Source organism: Aquarana catesbeiana, linkage group LG09 (genome assembly GCF_042186555.1).
Source record: "Aquarana catesbeiana isolate 2022-GZ linkage group LG09, ASM4218655v1, whole genome shotgun sequence".
NCBI lineage: Eukaryota > Metazoa > Chordata > Amphibia > Anura > Ranidae > Aquarana > Aquarana catesbeiana.
Window position 1 is genome coordinate 47935866 of NC_133332.1, and position 18122 is coordinate 47953987.

General features: G+C 42.9%; 1 protein-coding gene across 2 annotated transcripts in view; it reads right to left on the reverse strand.

Annotated features, from left to right (window-relative positions):
• The window catches only part of LOC141107594 (N-acetyllactosaminide alpha-1,3-galactosyltransferase-like), a 153762-nt gene that overhangs the window by 91534 nt on the left and 44106 nt on the right, over positions 1-18122 (reverse strand). Inside the window, exons 2-3 of one of the 2 annotated variants that reach the window (XM_073598443.1) lie at positions 13590-13694; positions 11106-11234 (exon numbers count right to left, since the gene is read on the reverse strand). In XM_073598443.1, the coding sequence (XP_073454544.1) occupies positions 11106-11192 (87 nt within the window). In that variant the 5' untranslated portion in view covers positions 11193-11234; positions 13590-13694. The remainder of the gene's footprint in view (positions 1-11105; positions 11235-13589; positions 13695-18122) is intronic. The other variant, XM_073598444.1, reaches the window with a different exon arrangement.

Below are 18122 nucleotides of genomic sequence, written 5' to 3' on the forward strand. Positions count from 1 at the left end.
TCTAAACCTTGTTCCCAGAAGAGTTGAAGCTATATATATATATATATATATATATATATATATATATATATATATACATACATACATACATACATATACACACGTATGTGTGCTTGAGCTTTCGGGTGCACACCCTAATGCAATAGGCTGCGCACCCCTATGGGAGCAGGTGTGTTAAATGTGGTGTTATCGCTCTCACTCTCTCACACTGGTCACTGGAAGTTCAACATGGCACCTTATGGCAAAGAACTCTCTGAGGATATGAAAAAAATAATTGCTGCTCTACATAAAGATGGCCTAGGCTACAAGAAATTTGCCAAGACGCTGAAACTGAGCTGCAGCACAGAGGAAGGAGCACAGGGGGCACCTTCGAACAGCAGCATTGTCAGTCTGGGAGTGTTAAGGAGTTGTAAAGTCTTGAGGTTATTCACCTTAATGCATTCTATACATTAAGGGGAAAAACCTTCTGTGCTGCAGCTGCCCCCCCAGAGTCTCCCTTTTCCTTACCTGAACTCGATCATTCCAGCGACGGGAACAAGCCCAGCAGCTCCAGCCGCTGTCTCTGGTCTTCATTGGATAGATTGATAGCAGCAGGAGCCATTGGCTCCCGCCACTGTCAATCAAGTCCAGTGACATGGGAGCCGGGGGGGGGGGGGGGGGGGGGGGGGGGGGGCGAGTCCTGCTGTGTCAATGGACGCAGTAGCAGGACCCGTGAGTGAGCCCGCATGGGTGCCCTCATGGAATGCAGCTCTCCGTGGGGGCACTCGATGAAAAAGAGGAGCCAGTAGCGCCGCCGGTGGACCCCAAAAAAGGATGATCAGGGCCACTCTGTGCAAAACCCTTGCACAAAACAGGTAAGTATAACTTGTTCGTGTATTAAAAAAAACAAAAACAAACCTTTACAATCACTTTAAAGATAATAGCATCTTTAAATACACTAACAACGTGAATCCACACTCCAGCTAATAAGCAATTGCAGCAAACATTTCTTTTTCTTTTGGGATAAAGGTTTTATATAAATAAATAAAAGCCGATCATTGCAAACACTCCTGCAAGTATTAAATGGTTTGACTCATCCCTGTAACTGCTACATCTGGAAGCCTTGTAATAGGAATAAAAGTGACACCTTTTTTTTTTTTTTTTAAAAGAACTGTGTAAAAATAAAAAATAAAAGGTAAAATAAATAAGTAAACAGTTTTTTTTTTAAAAGCACCCCATCCCACCGAGCTTGCGCGCAGAAGCAAACCCATACATGAGTAGCGCCCGCATATGAAAATAGTGTTCAAACCACACATGTGAGGTATCGCCGCAATTGAGCAAGAGCAATAATTCTAGCCCTAGACCTCCTGTGTAATTCAAAACATGCAACCTGTAGAATTTTTGAAACATCACCTATGGAGATTTTTAAGGGTAAAAGTTTGTCGCCATTCCACAAGCAGGCGCAATTTTGAAGCATGACATGTTTACTCGGCGTAACATTATCTTTCACAATATAAAAAACAATTGGGCTAATATATATATATATATATATACATACATACATACATACATATACACACGTATGTGTGCTTGAGCTTTCGGGTGCACACCCTAATGCAATAGGCTGCGCACCCCTATGGGAGCAGGTGTGTTAAATGTGGTGTTATCGCTCTCACTCTCTCACACTGGTCACTGGAAGTTCAACATGGCACCTCATGGCAAAGAACTCTCTGAGGATATGAAAAAAATAATTGCTGCTCTACATAAAGATGGCCTAGGCTACAAGAAATTTGCCAAGACGCTGAAACTGAGCTGCAGCACAGAGGAAGGAGCACAGGGGGCACCTTCGAACAGCAGCATTGTCAGTCTGGGAGTGTTAAGGAGTTGTAAAGTCTTGAGGTTATTCACCTTAATGCATTCTATACATTAAGGGGAAAAACCTTCTGTGCTGCAGCTGCCCCCCCAGAGTCTCCCTTTTCCTTACCTGAACTCGATCATTCCAGCGACGGGAACAAGCCCAGCAGCTCCAGCCGCTGTCTCTGGTCTTCATTGGATAGATTGATAGCAGCAGGAGCCATTGGCTCCCGCCACTGTCAATCAAGTCCAGTGACATGGGAGCCGGGGGGGGGGGGGGCGAGTCCTGCTGTGTCAATGGACGCAGTAGCAGGACCCGTGAGTGAGCCCGCATGGGTGCCCTCATGGAATGCAGCTCTCCGTGGGGGCACTCGATGAAAAAGAGGAGCCAGTAGCGCCGCCGGTGGACCCCAAAAAAGGATGATCAGGGCCACTCTGTGCAAAACCCTTGCACAAAACAGGTAAGTATAACTTGTTCGTGTATTAAAAAAAACAAAAACAAACCTTTACAATCACTTTAAAGATAATAGCATCTTTAAATACACTAACAACGTGAATCCACACTCCAGCTAATAAGCAATTGCAGCAAACATTTCTTTTTCTTTTGGGATAAAGGTTTTATATAAATAAATAAAAGCCGATCATTGCAAACACTCCTGCAAGTATTAAATGGTTTGACTCATCCCTGTAACTGCTACATCTGGAAGCCTTGTAATAGGAATAAAAGTGACACCTTTTTTTTTTTTTTTTAAAAGAACTGTGTAAAAATAAAAAATAAAAGGTAAAATAAATAAGTAAACAGTTTTTTTTTTAAAAGCACCCCATCCCACCGAGCTTGCGCGCAGAAGCAAACCCATACATGAGTAGCGCCCGCATATGAAAATAGTGTTCAAACCACACATGTGAGGTATCGCCGCAATTGAGCAAGAGCAATAATTCTAGCCCTAGACCTCCTGTGTAATTCAAAACATGCAACCTGTAGAATTTTTGAAACATCACCTATGGAGATTTTTAAGGGTAAAAGTTTGTCGCCATTCCACAAGCAGGCGCAATTTTGAAGCATGACATGTTTACTCGGCGTAACATTATCTTTCACAATATAAAAAACAATTGGGCTAATTTTACTGCTGTCTTACTTTTTAATTAATAAAAGTGTATTTTTTCCAAAAAACGTGCGCTTGTAAGATTGCTGCGCAAATACGTTGTGACAGAAAGTATTGCAATGACCGCCATTTTATTCTCTAGGGTGTTAGAAAAAAAATGTATAATGTTTGGGGGTTTTAAGTATTTTTTTAGCAAAAAATATCTGTTTTTAACTTGTAAACAACAAATCTCAAAAAGAGGCTTGGTCCGTGGTTAAACTGGAGTCACTGGCAGGAGCACGAGATGAAAATAGAAAGAAATAAAGCATAAAGAAGAAAACTAAAATAGCCATTACATCTAAGAATTGGTAAGCTGCAATATAATAAATGTTTTCTTTTGGGTTTATTACTGTTTTAACTCATTATTATCTTACAAAGGAGGAAGCTAAAGAACTAAAGAACTGAAATGATTTAACCCCTTTTCTTTTTTACCATCTCTTTTTTTGAACATTGTTATCTTTCTTTTAAAATTTACTACATCTAAATCAAAATAAATTAATATCTAAGAAGAAAAACAATATGACAAAGCATAATATGCTCAGCCATCCATTTTTATTACACTGGTGACAAATACTTATGCCTCGTACACACGACCGGTTTTGCTTTCGTCAGTTTTTCAGATGGAATTCCGCTCAAGCTGTCTTGCATACACACGATCACACCAAATTCCGACTGTCCAGAACGATGTGACATACACCACGTACGATGGGACTAGAAAAAGGAAGTGCAATAGCGAGCGTGCCACCCTTTGGGCTCCTTTTTGCTAATCTCATGTTTATCTTGTGTTAGTAGAAGTTTGGTGAGAGACGATTCGTGCTTTTCAGTTTGTGCTAGTGGGTTTGTATCTGCTTTTCAGAGCGTGTGGACAGTTTGTATCTGTTTTTCCAGTGCGTTCTTGTCTGCTCGTTTCTGATTTTCAGCTCGCTCTTCACAGGCCTTGCTGTTCTTCAGTACGTTCTGTTCATTCGTTCTGAGCAGCTGACTGTTTTGAAGCCATGTTGCGGGTACGTACTCATCGTAGAGTTTGTGCTGTGTGGGGGCTTGGTGTTGGGGTTCATACTTTGACCCAACCCCAGTCCATAAACAGGGTGGGGAGGAGTTCATGGACCAAGAATTGTTTACTCCAGCGTGACCAATTCTCTCATATGCATTTGCTTCCTGAGATCCAGGAGAATAATCCTGATGATTTCAGGAATTTTCTCAGGATGACAGACCCTGTTTTTCACCGTCTGTTGACTTTGCTGTCCCCTTATATTATGAAGCAGGACACCTGCATGCAGCAAGCCATCGCTCTGGAGCAGAGGCTAGTCACCACGTTGCGGTACTTGGCATCTGGGAGAAGCCTTCAGGACCTCAAGTTCTCTACAGGCATCTCCCCCCAGGCTCTGGGGATCGTTATTTCAGAGACCTGTTCTGCTATCATTCAGGTCCTGCAGAAGGACTATATTAGGGTAAGTTTTCTCCTTTAACATCACATTCTATGTATTTAATGTTTGCTAATGTATTGCATTTTTTAAATCATTCCCTAATTACCATGATTGTAATATGCTGTGAATGTCCTCTTTATCCTCATGCATGCTGTAATATTTTAATGCTCTTTTTTGTCCTTCATGCATATTTGCCTTCACTAACCTCCCCAGCATGCTATCATGGGCCCATATTCACCTGTAGCCTAGTCACTTAACAATGTATTTTGTCAGCTCCATTGTAGTGCTTTACCCAAAACACCTCCTAAAATGTGTGCAAATGTTACTGTTGTCCTTAAATTCTGGCAAAGTGCCAGAGGCTTTTTTTTGGGGTCCCAAACTCAGCTCGAACCCTCTATTTCCCCCCCCCCCCCCAAATTTTTTTTTACAATGGGCCATGAGAGGGGGTGAGGAATCTAATAAGTGGGCCTTATATTTTTGGCTTAAAATACTCCTTAAAATAAATGTTATACTGATCTTGGCCAATAATGTTTGTGTCTAATCTGCTTGCAATGTTATGTGCAAAAGTATTAATATATATTTTTCCTTTTTGACTCTACAGTTTCCTTCAATGCCACAGGAATTGCAGACTGTGGCCTCCCATTTTGCCGACCGTTGGGACTTTCCCAACTGGGGAGGGGCTATAGATGGGAAGCACATCCACATCATGCCACCACCCCATTCGGGGTCTTACTATTATAAGTATAAGGGGTTTAATAGTATGGTGTTAATGGTGGTGGTGTCGGCACAATATAAGTTCCTCTATGTGGATGTGGGGAAGAATATGAATTTTACCAACGGCTCCAGACTGGTGGCCTGGGATTGCCATCTGATAAGGACAACGTTGAAGGACTCCCGTTCGTCTTTCTTGATGATGAAGCATTCGGTCGGGGCGAGCACCTGATGAGGCCATTCCCCAGAGGACCCTCACCCCAGAGAGGAGGGTTTTTAACTACCGGCTGGCCAGAGCCAGAAGAGTCATTGAGAATGCCTTCGGGATAATGGCCAGCTGGTTCAGCCTGTTTCTGACAGCCATACACATGGCGGAATACAAACTCAACCACATCATTTTATCCTGCTGCATATTGCACAATTTTTTAAGAAAAAATGCCCACAATTATATTGCCTCAGTTGGGCCTGAGGCCGGACTTCCTTCAAATCCTCTGACGGGCCTGGATACTGGCTGTCCTGGCTTGGCACCCCAAAACTCCCGTGAAGTTTGGGATAAATATGTCAATCATTTTACGGGTGGGGGGCCATTGCAATGCCAGACAATGTCTAAATATTTTTTTCAGAATAAAAAAATAATATCTGATAAAATCTTGCATTTTCTTTATTGCTTGTGTTTCTTTTTGGCTGTCTCCTAGGTTCTCCTAGTGCACTTGTAGTGCCAAGTGGATTTTCCTTTAGTAAATAAGCCCCATTGTCACTGTGAACACCAAACTACTTAAAAAACAGGTTTTGAGCATTGAAATAAGAAGCCACACATTGTTGATTATCAAACTTTTTACTCTGTGCACATTCACATGTGCGTTAAAAAATCTTTCAGAAAAATAATATTTTTTTTCTCAATTATTTTTAGATTTTTTTTTTAGAAACAGGCATGTTTCAAAACATAACATACACAACTCTGGAACAAAGTTCAACGTATAAAAACTGAAGGCAATATCAGACATTATAGTGTCAAAAATGTCTTGATATTGCCTTCATCAGATGGGGTGATGTTACCCCTGTAAAAGCCAAATTTTGAAGATGCACACAAATTGGGAGTCAAAATGGGTATTTCCCTCCTGATCCCATGCCTAATGTCAACATGTGCTATCTCCCATCATGGGGGATCAATGGACGTGTTTTGGGGGTGCAACCCCTTCCTTTCACCTACTAGAGTTACGAGGAAGGGGTTGCACCCACAAAATGGGTACATTGAGATCCCCTGATGGCAGATAGCACATGTTGACACACTGTGTGCATCTTCAAAATTTGGCTTTTAAAATGTACAAAAAAACAATTGGTTTAGTCCAACAAATGTGAAAATGGATGGGATTTGAAAGAAATTTAGATTCTCCCCCAACACATCAATCATGTTCTTCATTTGTTGTTCCATAACATTCAGTTTCTTCCTTATAATGTCGATTTCACAATTTCACACCATGATGTTGTGGATGAGCCTTTGGGCACTGTCACTTGTGAAATGTTCAGATTTCTGTTCCACAACCAGCACATCACCTAAAAATTGGATTAAAAACATGTCTTATAAATATGCAGGCATACATATATTACCTGAAGCTGGGGTGTCAGACATTCACCTGTTTTGGTGACAATCTCACCCACTTCCTCCACCTTTCCTTCCTCCAGATCCTGTGTGGTCCTGAGCTGAGTTCCCCTTCTTGGTAATGTGTGGTGTTCCTGGTGTCCTCTGAGTGGTGTCCTCTGAGTCTTTTCTCCCCTATGAGAATGAAAAAAAAGTTATACTTAGCACACAGATATTTGAGTCCAGAAATAGAAATATGAAACATTGCTGGGAAGTGGGGTACAATTGTCTGTTTTGGGCAGAGTTCCAAGCTGAAGACATTATTTTTTACCTTACCAAAACTGGAATACTTACCTTTTTGTGACAATTTTCACACATGGAGACACCCCAAGTATCCACTGGAGCACCTGTGTGGGACACCCTAAAAAGTTTGTTCTTGTGTCCCACACTAGTGCTCCTGAGTCCAGATGTGTAAAAAGCTGCTGAGTGTCCTCTCCTTTACATTACACTGAATCAAGCTTGCATTTCATTCTAATTACAAACACATCTAGACAGCAATGTCCTAAAATTAATTTGATACAAATTGGCATGACCAAATGTATTGAACCTGTATCTGCCCAAAACATACATATTTAATGAGTGAACAATGTTTCCTACGACCGATTACTGTGCCCACGAATATGAAAGTCGCCATTTTAAACTGTACAACAGTAAAGAAAAGCACATGGCGCAGCATGCAAGTAATAATAAGAATAGGAACACAACAATTACTTACTTTTTAGAAGCACTCTCTTTATTCTTCTATACTGATCCGGCTCCCTCAGTTTAAGGTCTGACCAGCGTTTCCTTAATTGTTCCTTGGAGTGTCATACCCCAAAATTCTGCCGCAGACTCTTCACAACTTTAGTCACGATCTTGGCCTTTCGCAAATTAGGGTTGGTGTACGGTCCATGCTTCCCATCATAGTCGTTCCTCCTCAATATGTCCACCATCTCCACCATCTCAACAAAGGCCATATTGGAGGCCTTAAATCTCCTCCTTTGGGATCGGGTCATTTCTGTCTCCGGGCTTTCCTCCTCCTCATTAGTGAAATTGCCACACACCTGCTGTGTCTCCACCATGTTGCTCCTCCTGCGCGCTGAAGAGAGAAGGGGGAATATTCTAGAAAGAACGTCAGTGGCGGGTGACGCAGGCGGAGTTTCACGCATGCGCAGTGTATATCAAGGTAACACGCATGTGTCGTACGTACGATCTGTGTGTGGAGGAAGGACGAATGGAAGTGGCGAGCATCCTAAACGAAGGTAAAATTTGAACTTGGCCCATCACAGTGGCCTATACTGCTTCAAGATTGAAGCCTATATTGGGATTAGATAATGAGAGTTTAGGCTGACATTAGTGTTTTTGTCTTGTGTATTGTCTTACAGCAAAGATGAATCACTTTAAGGACCCAGAATTCATGGCCAGTTTCATAGACAGATACAGGGAGATGAGGAATTTGTGGGAGGTGAAAAACACCTTATATTATAATAAACAAACTAGGAGGTCAAGGCTGGAGAAACTTCTGGAATTTGTGAAGACTCAGGTCCCCGATGCAATTCAATGGATCTTGAGGAACATGTATAAGAAGGAGCATAATAAGATCCAGAAATCACTCAGATCAGGAGCATCAGCAGCGCAAGTGTATGTACCTAGGCTGTGGTACTTCAACAAACTGCGGTTTCTGGACGACCAGACTGAAGCCAGGGAATCACTTTCTACCCTTCCCTGCAGTCTTCTCTTCACCCTTCCCTCAACCCCAGCAGAGGCTAACGAGGAACAACCTGGGCCTTCCATCCTGGAAGAAGTGGATGCACCCAGCTGGAGCCAGGTATATTATTTTTATACATATTTATTGTCCTAATCTTAATGATGTTAACTAGATGTTATAATTGATAAATAATTAATGTTTTTAAAAAAAGTGATTTACATATGAATAGACAGTAGTGGCCAAAAATGTTTGGGACAAGAATGAAAAATGCTGGGGTCAGAATGGTAGTCTTTTCTATTTATTAACATTCAATTTGCAAGCCATGAGCTAAAAATTGTGTGTGATTGATGAAGCAAAAACTAAAACTATGTCCCTTTTTTAAACACAGGATGAGCTCAGCCAGGAGGAGGGTCTGGAAAGTGGCAGGCAGGAGGAGGCCCTACCCAGTGACAGCCAGGAGGTGGCCATGCCCAATGTCAGCCAGGAGGTGGCTGGTCCCAGTAGGAGCCTCACCCAATCCCAGGTGCCTCCCCTCCGTCTTCAAACAAAAAGGCCCAGGAAGGGGACGGTCATGGAGGAAGCAGCACTGGGCCTCATTAGGAAGCAACTGATGTCCTCAGAAGCTAACCCGACGCTGAAGAGGCCTATGGCTGCTATCTAGCCACTAGATTGTTGAAGCTTCCTCTGTGAGGCAATTACTGTTGAGGCCCTTCAGAAGGGGTTGAGGGATCAGCTGATAGAGAACAGCCATGTATATGAGCTCACCCATCCTCCTCCTCCTCCTGCCACAAGTCCACCACCAGAGCCAAAACCTCCAAGGAAGGCTGCAGGGAAGTGTGGAGGGAAGGCTGCAGTGAAGAGAAGAAAGTGATGACCTGGGTTCAGTCTGGTCTGACAGAAGACGCAGGCTGGTGTAGTACCACAGCCTGGGGACATATATGTCATCTGCTGCTGATCCTCATCTCTGGGAGTCCTGGACCAGATTGGGCTCAAAATTATATGGACTCCTCAAGATAACAATTATTTTTTAAACCAGTGGTTCTCAACTCCAGTCCTCAGGACCCACCAACAGGTCAGGTTTGCAAGATAGCTGAAATACATCACAGGTGATATAATTTGCTGCTCAGGGATTGCAGTATTCTAGTCTGCAACTCCCCAAGGTAATACTTAAAATCTGGCCTGTTGGTGGGTCCTGAGGACTGGAGTTGAGAACCACTGTTTTAAACAAACTTGATGTCTGCCCTGGGGGCCAAAAGGCTTCGCAAATTCCAAAAGTTTCTCCAGCGTTGCCTTCCTCTTTATTTTGTTACCCAGAATAAATGGATAATTTATTTTCAGAAAATACTTGCCTATGTGTTTTTCTTCAAATAGGACAGTTTGTTTGTGAGTAGGCAGGTACATTTCAAAAAGTCAATGTCAAATTAAAAAGGGACACCAACCAGCCTCCTTGAGGTTACAAAATACAAGATAATAATGTTATTGTGGTAACTTGACACACCAAAAAAAAAAAAAAGGAGATCACTAGAAAATAATTTTGCAATAATAAACAAAAAAGGAGATCTTGATGAAATAAAAAAAAATTATAAAAAAAAGATGACTAAAAAAAGAATTCAAAATATTATTCTGGAGATCTGGCTTTAAAATAATAAAAGATTATTCATGAGATCACGAGAAATAATAAAGTAATACATCTCTCTGTGTGAATATCAGCAGCAAAACTTCATTCTTCTAGCATTATAAAGCACAAAATAATGCGCCGCATTAAAAGATCACAGAATTTGAGGAATTGCTATCTCCATTATGAATGCTAGTTTTACCAGACCGAGCGATTCCGTCTCGTACTTGCTTCAGAGCATGCGTCGTTTTTGGTACGTCGGAACAGCATACAGACGAGTGGTTTTACCGATAGTAATTAGTTCCGTTGGAAAAATTTAAAACATGTTCTATATCTAAGTCCGTCTGAATTTTCCACGGAAAATGTCTGATGGGGCATACACACAATCGGAATTTACGATGAAAAGCTCCCGTCGGAATTTTTCTGTCGGAAATTCCGCTCGTGTACGCGGCATTACAGTCTGCCGTGTCACCTCCCGTCTGCCTCTGAAAACACATCTGTTGCTTCCCTTCTGTATTACCATTTCTAAGGATCCTAAAAAAAAAAAAAAATCGTAACCCACCTCCCCTTTCACAAACAGGCCCGTGAGATTCCCCGCTGGCCAGAGAATCTCAAAAATCTGGAAAACACTAAAACGCTCCAAGCACAGTCTATTAAATGAAAGTGAAGTACACCCTTGCAAATACTACGACTTGTCCTTCAGACTTGTTCCAAGGATCTCTCTGATCCTTCCCACCCACGTACAAAAAATGTTAACTATGACTTTTTCTTTTTTTACCACTTCTCTAAATTATTTTCTCTACTAACAAGAAATAGTATCTGTAGAGGAATCTACGGGAAAAGAACAAGCAGACAGTTAACTTTTAGTATGCTGTTAGGGAAGAAGTATGATTGATTGTAAGCTCTAACGAGCAGGGCCCTCTGATTCCTCCTGTATTGATTTGTATTGTAAGTGTACTGTCTGCCCTAATGTTGTAAAGCGCCGTGCAAACTGTTGGCGCTATATAAATCCTGAATATTAATAATAATAATAATAATGATTGCTACTCACCATCCTTGTCATTCGAGCGGTTGGCTTCATCCACAAGGCATGATCTAAAAAACTGCTCAAAGCTCTGGGAGGGGTGTGGTGTCTCATGTTGTAGATGTTCACTCACATAAATGATGTGTTAAAGGAATCCTGTAAGGGATAATATATGAGAGCTGCCATTACGGACTTTTGTAAAGCACCCTCATCCTGTTCCCATCTTTACTACCTAAAAAGTCACGGACTTGGAACAAAGCATGTTTATACCTTAGCTCACAACTTTGGAGAGATATCTTTCAGCACAAAGCATTTAAGCAAAGGATGCACCCCTCCCATTTACCTTGTTACGTTGAAGAATTAATATGCAGAATATGATAGGATAAATCCACAAGCGCCTTCCCTTTTATTTTTTTTTTTTACCACTGCTACAAAAAAGGTAAATAATTTTATAATTCGGAGGTGGAAAAAAAGTTTAATGCTGTGTGACGCTTTTAGTAGTTAAAGGTGAAAAGTCTAATGCCGCGTACACACGGTCGGACTTTCCGGCGGACTTGGTCCGGCGGACCAGAGTGTGCCGGACAATCCGCCCGTGTGTAGGCGCCAGCGGACTTTTCCGGCGGACTTTTTCCCCAAAGTCCGCCGGACCTAGATTTGAAACAAGTTTTAAATCTTCCCGTCAGACCCAGTTTTGGGCGGAAAGTCCGCTCGTCTGTGTGCTGGTCCGACGGAAGGCCCGCTCGTGTGTATGCTGGTCCGACGGACCAGATACAACACGAGGGCAGGGTATTGCATCTCGCGCTCGCTGCAATAGGAAAAACAAATTTTCCTATTGCGACGAGCGCGGGGCATACCAGGCCCTTAGGTCTGGTAAGGATTTTAAAGGGAAGCCCCTACACCGAAAAACCGGCGTGGGGTCCCCCCTAAAATCCATACCAGACCCCGATCCGAACACGCAGCCTGGCCGGTCAGGAAAGGGGGTGGGGACGAGCGAGCGCCCCCCCCCTCCTGAACCGTACCAGGCCGCATGCCCTCAACATGGGGGGTGGGTGCTTTGGGGGAGGGGGGCGCCCTGCGGGGCCCCCCACCCCAAAGCACCTTGTCCCCATGTTGATGAGGACAAGGGCCTCTTCCCGACAACCCTGGCCGTTGGTTGTCGGGGTCTGCGGGCGGGGGCTTATCGGAATCCGGGAGCCCCCTTTAATAAGAGGGCCCCCAGATCCCGCGCCCCCACCCTATGTGAATGAGTATGGGGTACATGGTACCCCTACCCATTCACCTAGGGAAAAAGTGTCAATAATAAAACACACTACACAGGTTTTTAAAATAATTTATTAAACAGCTCCGGGGGTCTTCCTCCGGCTTCGGGGGTTCCTCCGGTTCCTCTTCTCCCGGCGTCCGGTTGGTTCTTCTCCGCTCTCTTCTCCCGGTGTTCCAGTTCTTCGGCCGGCTCCTCTGCTGTCTTCAGGTAGCTCTCTTGCCAGCAGAGGTCCGGACTTCTGAGCTTCTGGGCTGCTGGGCTTCTTCTCTTCTCTTCTCCAGATGTTGACACGACGCTCTCTCCGGCTGGACTGCTCTCCGAGGGCTGCTCGTCCCCCGAAGCCGGAGGAAGACCCCCGGAGCTGTTTAATAAATTATTTTAAGAACCTGTGTAGTGTGTTTTATTACTTACACTTTTTCCCTAGGTGAATGGGTAGGGGTACCATGTACCCCATACTCATTCACATAGGGTGGGGTGCCGGGATCTGGGGGCCAACTTATTAAAGGGGGCTCCCAGATTCCGATAAGCCCCCCGCCCGCAGACCCCGACAACCAACGGCCAGGGTTGTCGGGAAGAGGCCCTTGTCCTCATCAACATGGGGACAAGGTGCTTTGGGGTGGGGGGGGCCCCGCAGGGCGCCCCCCTCCCCCAAAGCACCCACCCCCCATGTTGAGGGCATGCGGCCTGGTACGGTTCAGGAGGGGGGGGGCGCTCGCTCGTTCCCACCCCCTTTCCTGACCGGCCAGGCTGCGTGCTCGGATCGGGGTCTGGTATGGATTTTAGGGGGGACTCCACGCCGTTTTTTCGGCGTAGGGGCTTCCCTCTATAATCCATACCAGACCTAAGGGCCTGGTATGCCTCGCAGCGGGGCTCGCAAGGTGTCAATCTCGCCGATAAAAGCGGCAAGATTGACATCCTTTGCTAGTCCCATCGCACCTGAGTCACGTTCAAAATGAACGGACTTGTCCGTGTGTGGGCAAGTCCGTTCATTCTGAAAGTCCGCCAGAACTCCGGCGAAAGTCCGTCGGAAAGACGGGCGGACTTAGCCTGCCGGAAAGTCCCGGCGTGTGTGGGCAAGTCCGTCCGTTTTAAAGTCCGGCGCACCTGGCGGACAAAGTCCGTTGGAAAGTGTGCCGGACCAAGTAGGATAGAAAGTCCGACCGTGTGTACGCGGCATAAATCCTCCCTTTGCTCTCACACTGCAAATGTTAAATGCGTCTTTAGTTGACTAGAAAAGTTATTTCACTTACCAGATCCTCCATTCCTGCACGTTCCTTTGTGCTGCTAGTTCCGTTCTTCTCCCCAATGCTCTGGTGGTCAGATGCCCTCTGATGTCATCACCACTAATACAGGGCCTGTGGACACCAAGGAGAAGTTCACCACTGGAGAATAGGGGAGAGCCGTCTGCTTTGATTGTCTGCTTGGATCGGGCAATTAAAACTGCTTTTCCTGCCCCCTAAACATGTACCTAGGTGCAATTAACCTTTGCAGTACGGGGATAGCCCCACTGCAAGGGGATGATTTTTACTTTTATTGGACCCATTAGCTGCCGGAGCCATTTTTGCACACGGTAATTTTAGTTAACACAATAAATTACCCAATTTTGTAAAATATAAAAAGATGAGGCTGCACCGAGTAAATAGATACCCAACATGTCAAACCTTAAATTTGTGTGACCCCCTAAATGGCAACAAACTTCAGTACCCTTTATTTTCCATAGGTGATGCTTTAACCACTTAAAGCATTTGTTACTGAAAGGGTAAGGGCATTTTATTTATCAAACATTTATTTATGATTATCAAAACATATATTTCTGATTAAGCAGATATATTGTATGCAAATGCTGTTAGAAGTCATATTGTGGAACAGCTGTTGTGTTCAAATGTCATTTAAACGAGTTGTAAAGGCAGAAGGTTTTTTATCTTAATGTATTCTATGCATAAAGATAAAAAACCTTCTATGTGTAGCAGCCCCCCCTAGCAACCCCCTTATTACCTACCTGAGCTCCTTCTCTCTCTCCAGCGATGTCCACGATCCCCTCAGCCACCCAGGACACTCCTCCTGATTGGCTGAGACAGAGCAGCGGTGCCATTGGCTCCCGCGGCTGTCAATAAAGTCAGTCAGCCAATCAGGGGAGAGAGGGGGCGGGGCCAGGGTTCCGTGTCTGAATGGACCCAGGGAGCTCTGACTCGGCTTGGGTGCCCCCTGTAGCAAGCTGCTGGCTGGGGGGCACTCAAAGGTGGGAGGGGCTAGGAGCAGCAAAGAGGGACCCGAGAAGAGGAGGATCAGGGCTGCTCTGTGCAAAACCAACTGCACAGAGGAGGTAAGTATAATGTTTGTTATTTTTTTTTTAAAACAAGCCTTTACAATCATTTTAAACCTCCAGCTGTGAAGATGGCTATCTTGGCCTTTTCCCACACAGCCTATGTGAACCAAGTATTCCGCATTTCAATCAAGATTTACATTCAAAGAAACTTTAGATAGATAAGGTCCCACCCTTCATAAAACATATAAATTGAATTAGCTGCCCTAGCCAGTTAGAGCAATATTGAACCCATCACCATTTTGTGCCACTCTCCTTGCCTGTAGGTAACTACATGATTGTATAATAAATACTATTTTTCAATCTGGCTTCAGCAGTCCAAATTTTACTGAAACCCAAGAGTTTGAGGGGTTTCCCCTACATTACCCCAAAACTTCATATTCCTGATATGTGCCTCCTGTACCATGTACTTGTATGAGGAAGTATCCAGCTCTCTTTGTATTGCTTCCTTTGTGTGAAATCCCTGGTGTTCCTGCCAGTCAACCTGCTTTCCTATTAAAAACTGACCACACTAAGCAGGAGATCACAGCGTGGTCAGTTCTCTAGCTGTGTTGGGAACTCAGCTTGCTCTCCTCCAATGATCAGACTTGTCTTGACACGCCCCTGGTGCACAGCCAATCATTGGGAAGTTCAGTGTGCTGCTTCTCCTCCTCCCACCAGCTGTTATGTAGCTGAGAACAGAGGGAATGTGATCACTAGACATGTGCAGTTTGTTCCATTCCAAATTAATATTCGGACCAATTTTTCGTTATTCTGAGATTCGGATATATCTAAATACCTGAATTACAATATAAACAAATTTTACCGACTGCTCCGAATAGCATAACGAAATTCGGACTAAAATTTGAAACAAATTTTACATTGAACTCCAGTTGAATTCTCACTACACATATTGCTGAAATCAAAGACTGTGTGTGTTATTAGAGTGCCATTTTGAAATAATGCTGTTTTTCTTAAGCCAAAGGTGATTTAAAGAGTCATTGTAATCATTTGATGAAGATTTTTCTTTTGTTTGTTCACTTTGCTGCATTCGAATCGAAAACAATATAACATTTTCATTTCGACCGATTCTAAATTTATTGATTTGATTGTTTCAAATTGAGAAAAATAGGTAAATTCGAAGAAAATACAAATTCTGAATACAAATTCGAAAACGAATTGACCGAATCAACCGAATTTAACTAAACGAAATAACAAGATTAACGAATAAAAAGGAAACAAAACAAATTTTTTCGTAATGCACATGTCTAGTGATCACTTATAAAAAAGGGAAAAAAATAAATCAATATTATATTTTTATATCTTTACAACAATATTTTGCCTTTCATTTCTATTTTAAACTGAATGGGTTGTTTTACAAGGTGGTCCTTTACAATCACTTTAAGGGACTCTCTATAGCAGTTTTACTGCATCACATATATATATATATATATATATATAGTAAATGGGAAAAAAATGCAGCGCTAAAAAGTAATAGGAAGTTAGGGTGTAGTGAAACAATTAAGTAAGAGATGCTGTACTGAACAGTAAAGCATATGTGCAAAAACCATAAGTGAAATGAAATGAACAAACACAGTATAAAGTGTCCACATATGGTAAATGGATGATTCCAAACTCAAATTATTAAGAGGAACTGGTATGGACCAAAAAATGATGTGAAACTAGAAAATAAAGTCAATGGTGCACGGTGTGGATCTGTGACTGTGAGTCAACAACGGGGTACAGAACTTCCGTAGCTGTAAACCAACATCTCGATATGGGGCATCAGAATGAAAACATCAGGAAGTAAGATAAGATGGGTACTCTTACCAGATGACGTGGACTCCACTGTCATATGACATGGAGTCAATGGTGCATGGAGCCAAACCTAGGCTGGAAAACGATATCCGGAACGGTGGAACCTCTGTCTCACTTCTCGACTTCTCTGGTGGGGTGAAGAAACATCAGGAAGGGCCGCCAACTGGATATCAGCCAATAGACCTCAAGGATGTGTTCCAAGGAGAAGCCGGGGACAGATTTGATCCAGACCCCGTGATGGAAGTAGGGCTACTGGAAGGCAGTTTCTTGCATCGGGATAATATGCAAATAAAAAATAAAAAGCTTCTGCATAGTGCAGGTAAACCAGGGATTTTTATTTCTAAAAATACCATACATACCATACCATACTTCCTGATGTTTTCATTCTGATGCCCCATATCGAGATGTTGGTTTACAGCTACGGAAGTTCTGTACCCCGTTGTTGACTCACAGTCACAGATCCACACCGTGCACCATTGACTTTATTTTCTAGTTTCACATCATTTTTTGGTCCATACCAGTTCCTCTTAATAATTTGAGTTTGGAATCATCCATTTACCATATGTGGACACTTTATACTGTGTTTGTTCATTTCATTTCACTTATGGTTTTTGCACATATGCTTTACTGTTCAGTACAGCATCTCTTACTTAATTGTTTCACTACACCCTAACTTCCTATTACTTTTTAGCGCTGCATTTTTTTCCCATTTACCAGTTATTGTTTGTCACAATGTATGCAGCTGCTGGCTCACATATATTTTTTTTTTGCTATTAGAGCGCAGTGTTTTCTTATTCTCATATATATATATATATATATATATATATATATATATATATATATATATATAAATATACATAAAATATATATATATATATTTTATGTATATTTTGTGGCAGTGGGACCCCGTGCTACCTGGAAGATTGCTGGTTTACACCAGATTTTGGAGAGACAGACACGCTGATTGCACAGCTGTGTGCTGGGCTACAGTATTTAGTTGTGACCTGACTATGGCTCAGGGCCCCACCCAACAGACAGGGTCACCCAACCCAACAGCTGCATGGGAGTCAGCTGGGTGCCCAAGTGTCCCGGATTGCCGGGGATTATACTGCAATTCATATTTGTGTCTAGGGATGAGCTTCGAGTTCGAGTCAAACTCATGTTCGATTTGAACATCGCCGAACAGCGAACAATTTGGGGTGTTCGCAGCAAATTTGAAAGCCGCGGAACACCCTTTAAAAGTCTATGGGAGAAATCAAAAGTGCTAATTTTAAAGGCTTATATGCATGGTATTGTCATAAAAAGTGTTTGGGGACCTGCGTCCTGCCCCTGGGGACATGGATCAATGCAAAAAAAAGTTTTAAAAACAGCCTTTTTTCGGGAGCAGTGATTTTATTAATGCTTAAAGGGAAACAATAAAAGTGTAATATTCCTTTAAATTTCGTACCTGGGGGTGTCTATAATATGCCTGTAAAGGGGCGCATGTTTCCCGTGTTTAGAACAGTCTGACAGCAAAATTACATTTCAAAGGAAAAAAAGTCATTTAAAACTACTCGCGGCTATTAATGAATTGTCGGTCCGACAATACACATAAAAGTTCATTGAAAAAAACGGCATGGGATTTCCCCACAGGGGAACCCCGAATCAAAATTTAAAAAACAAA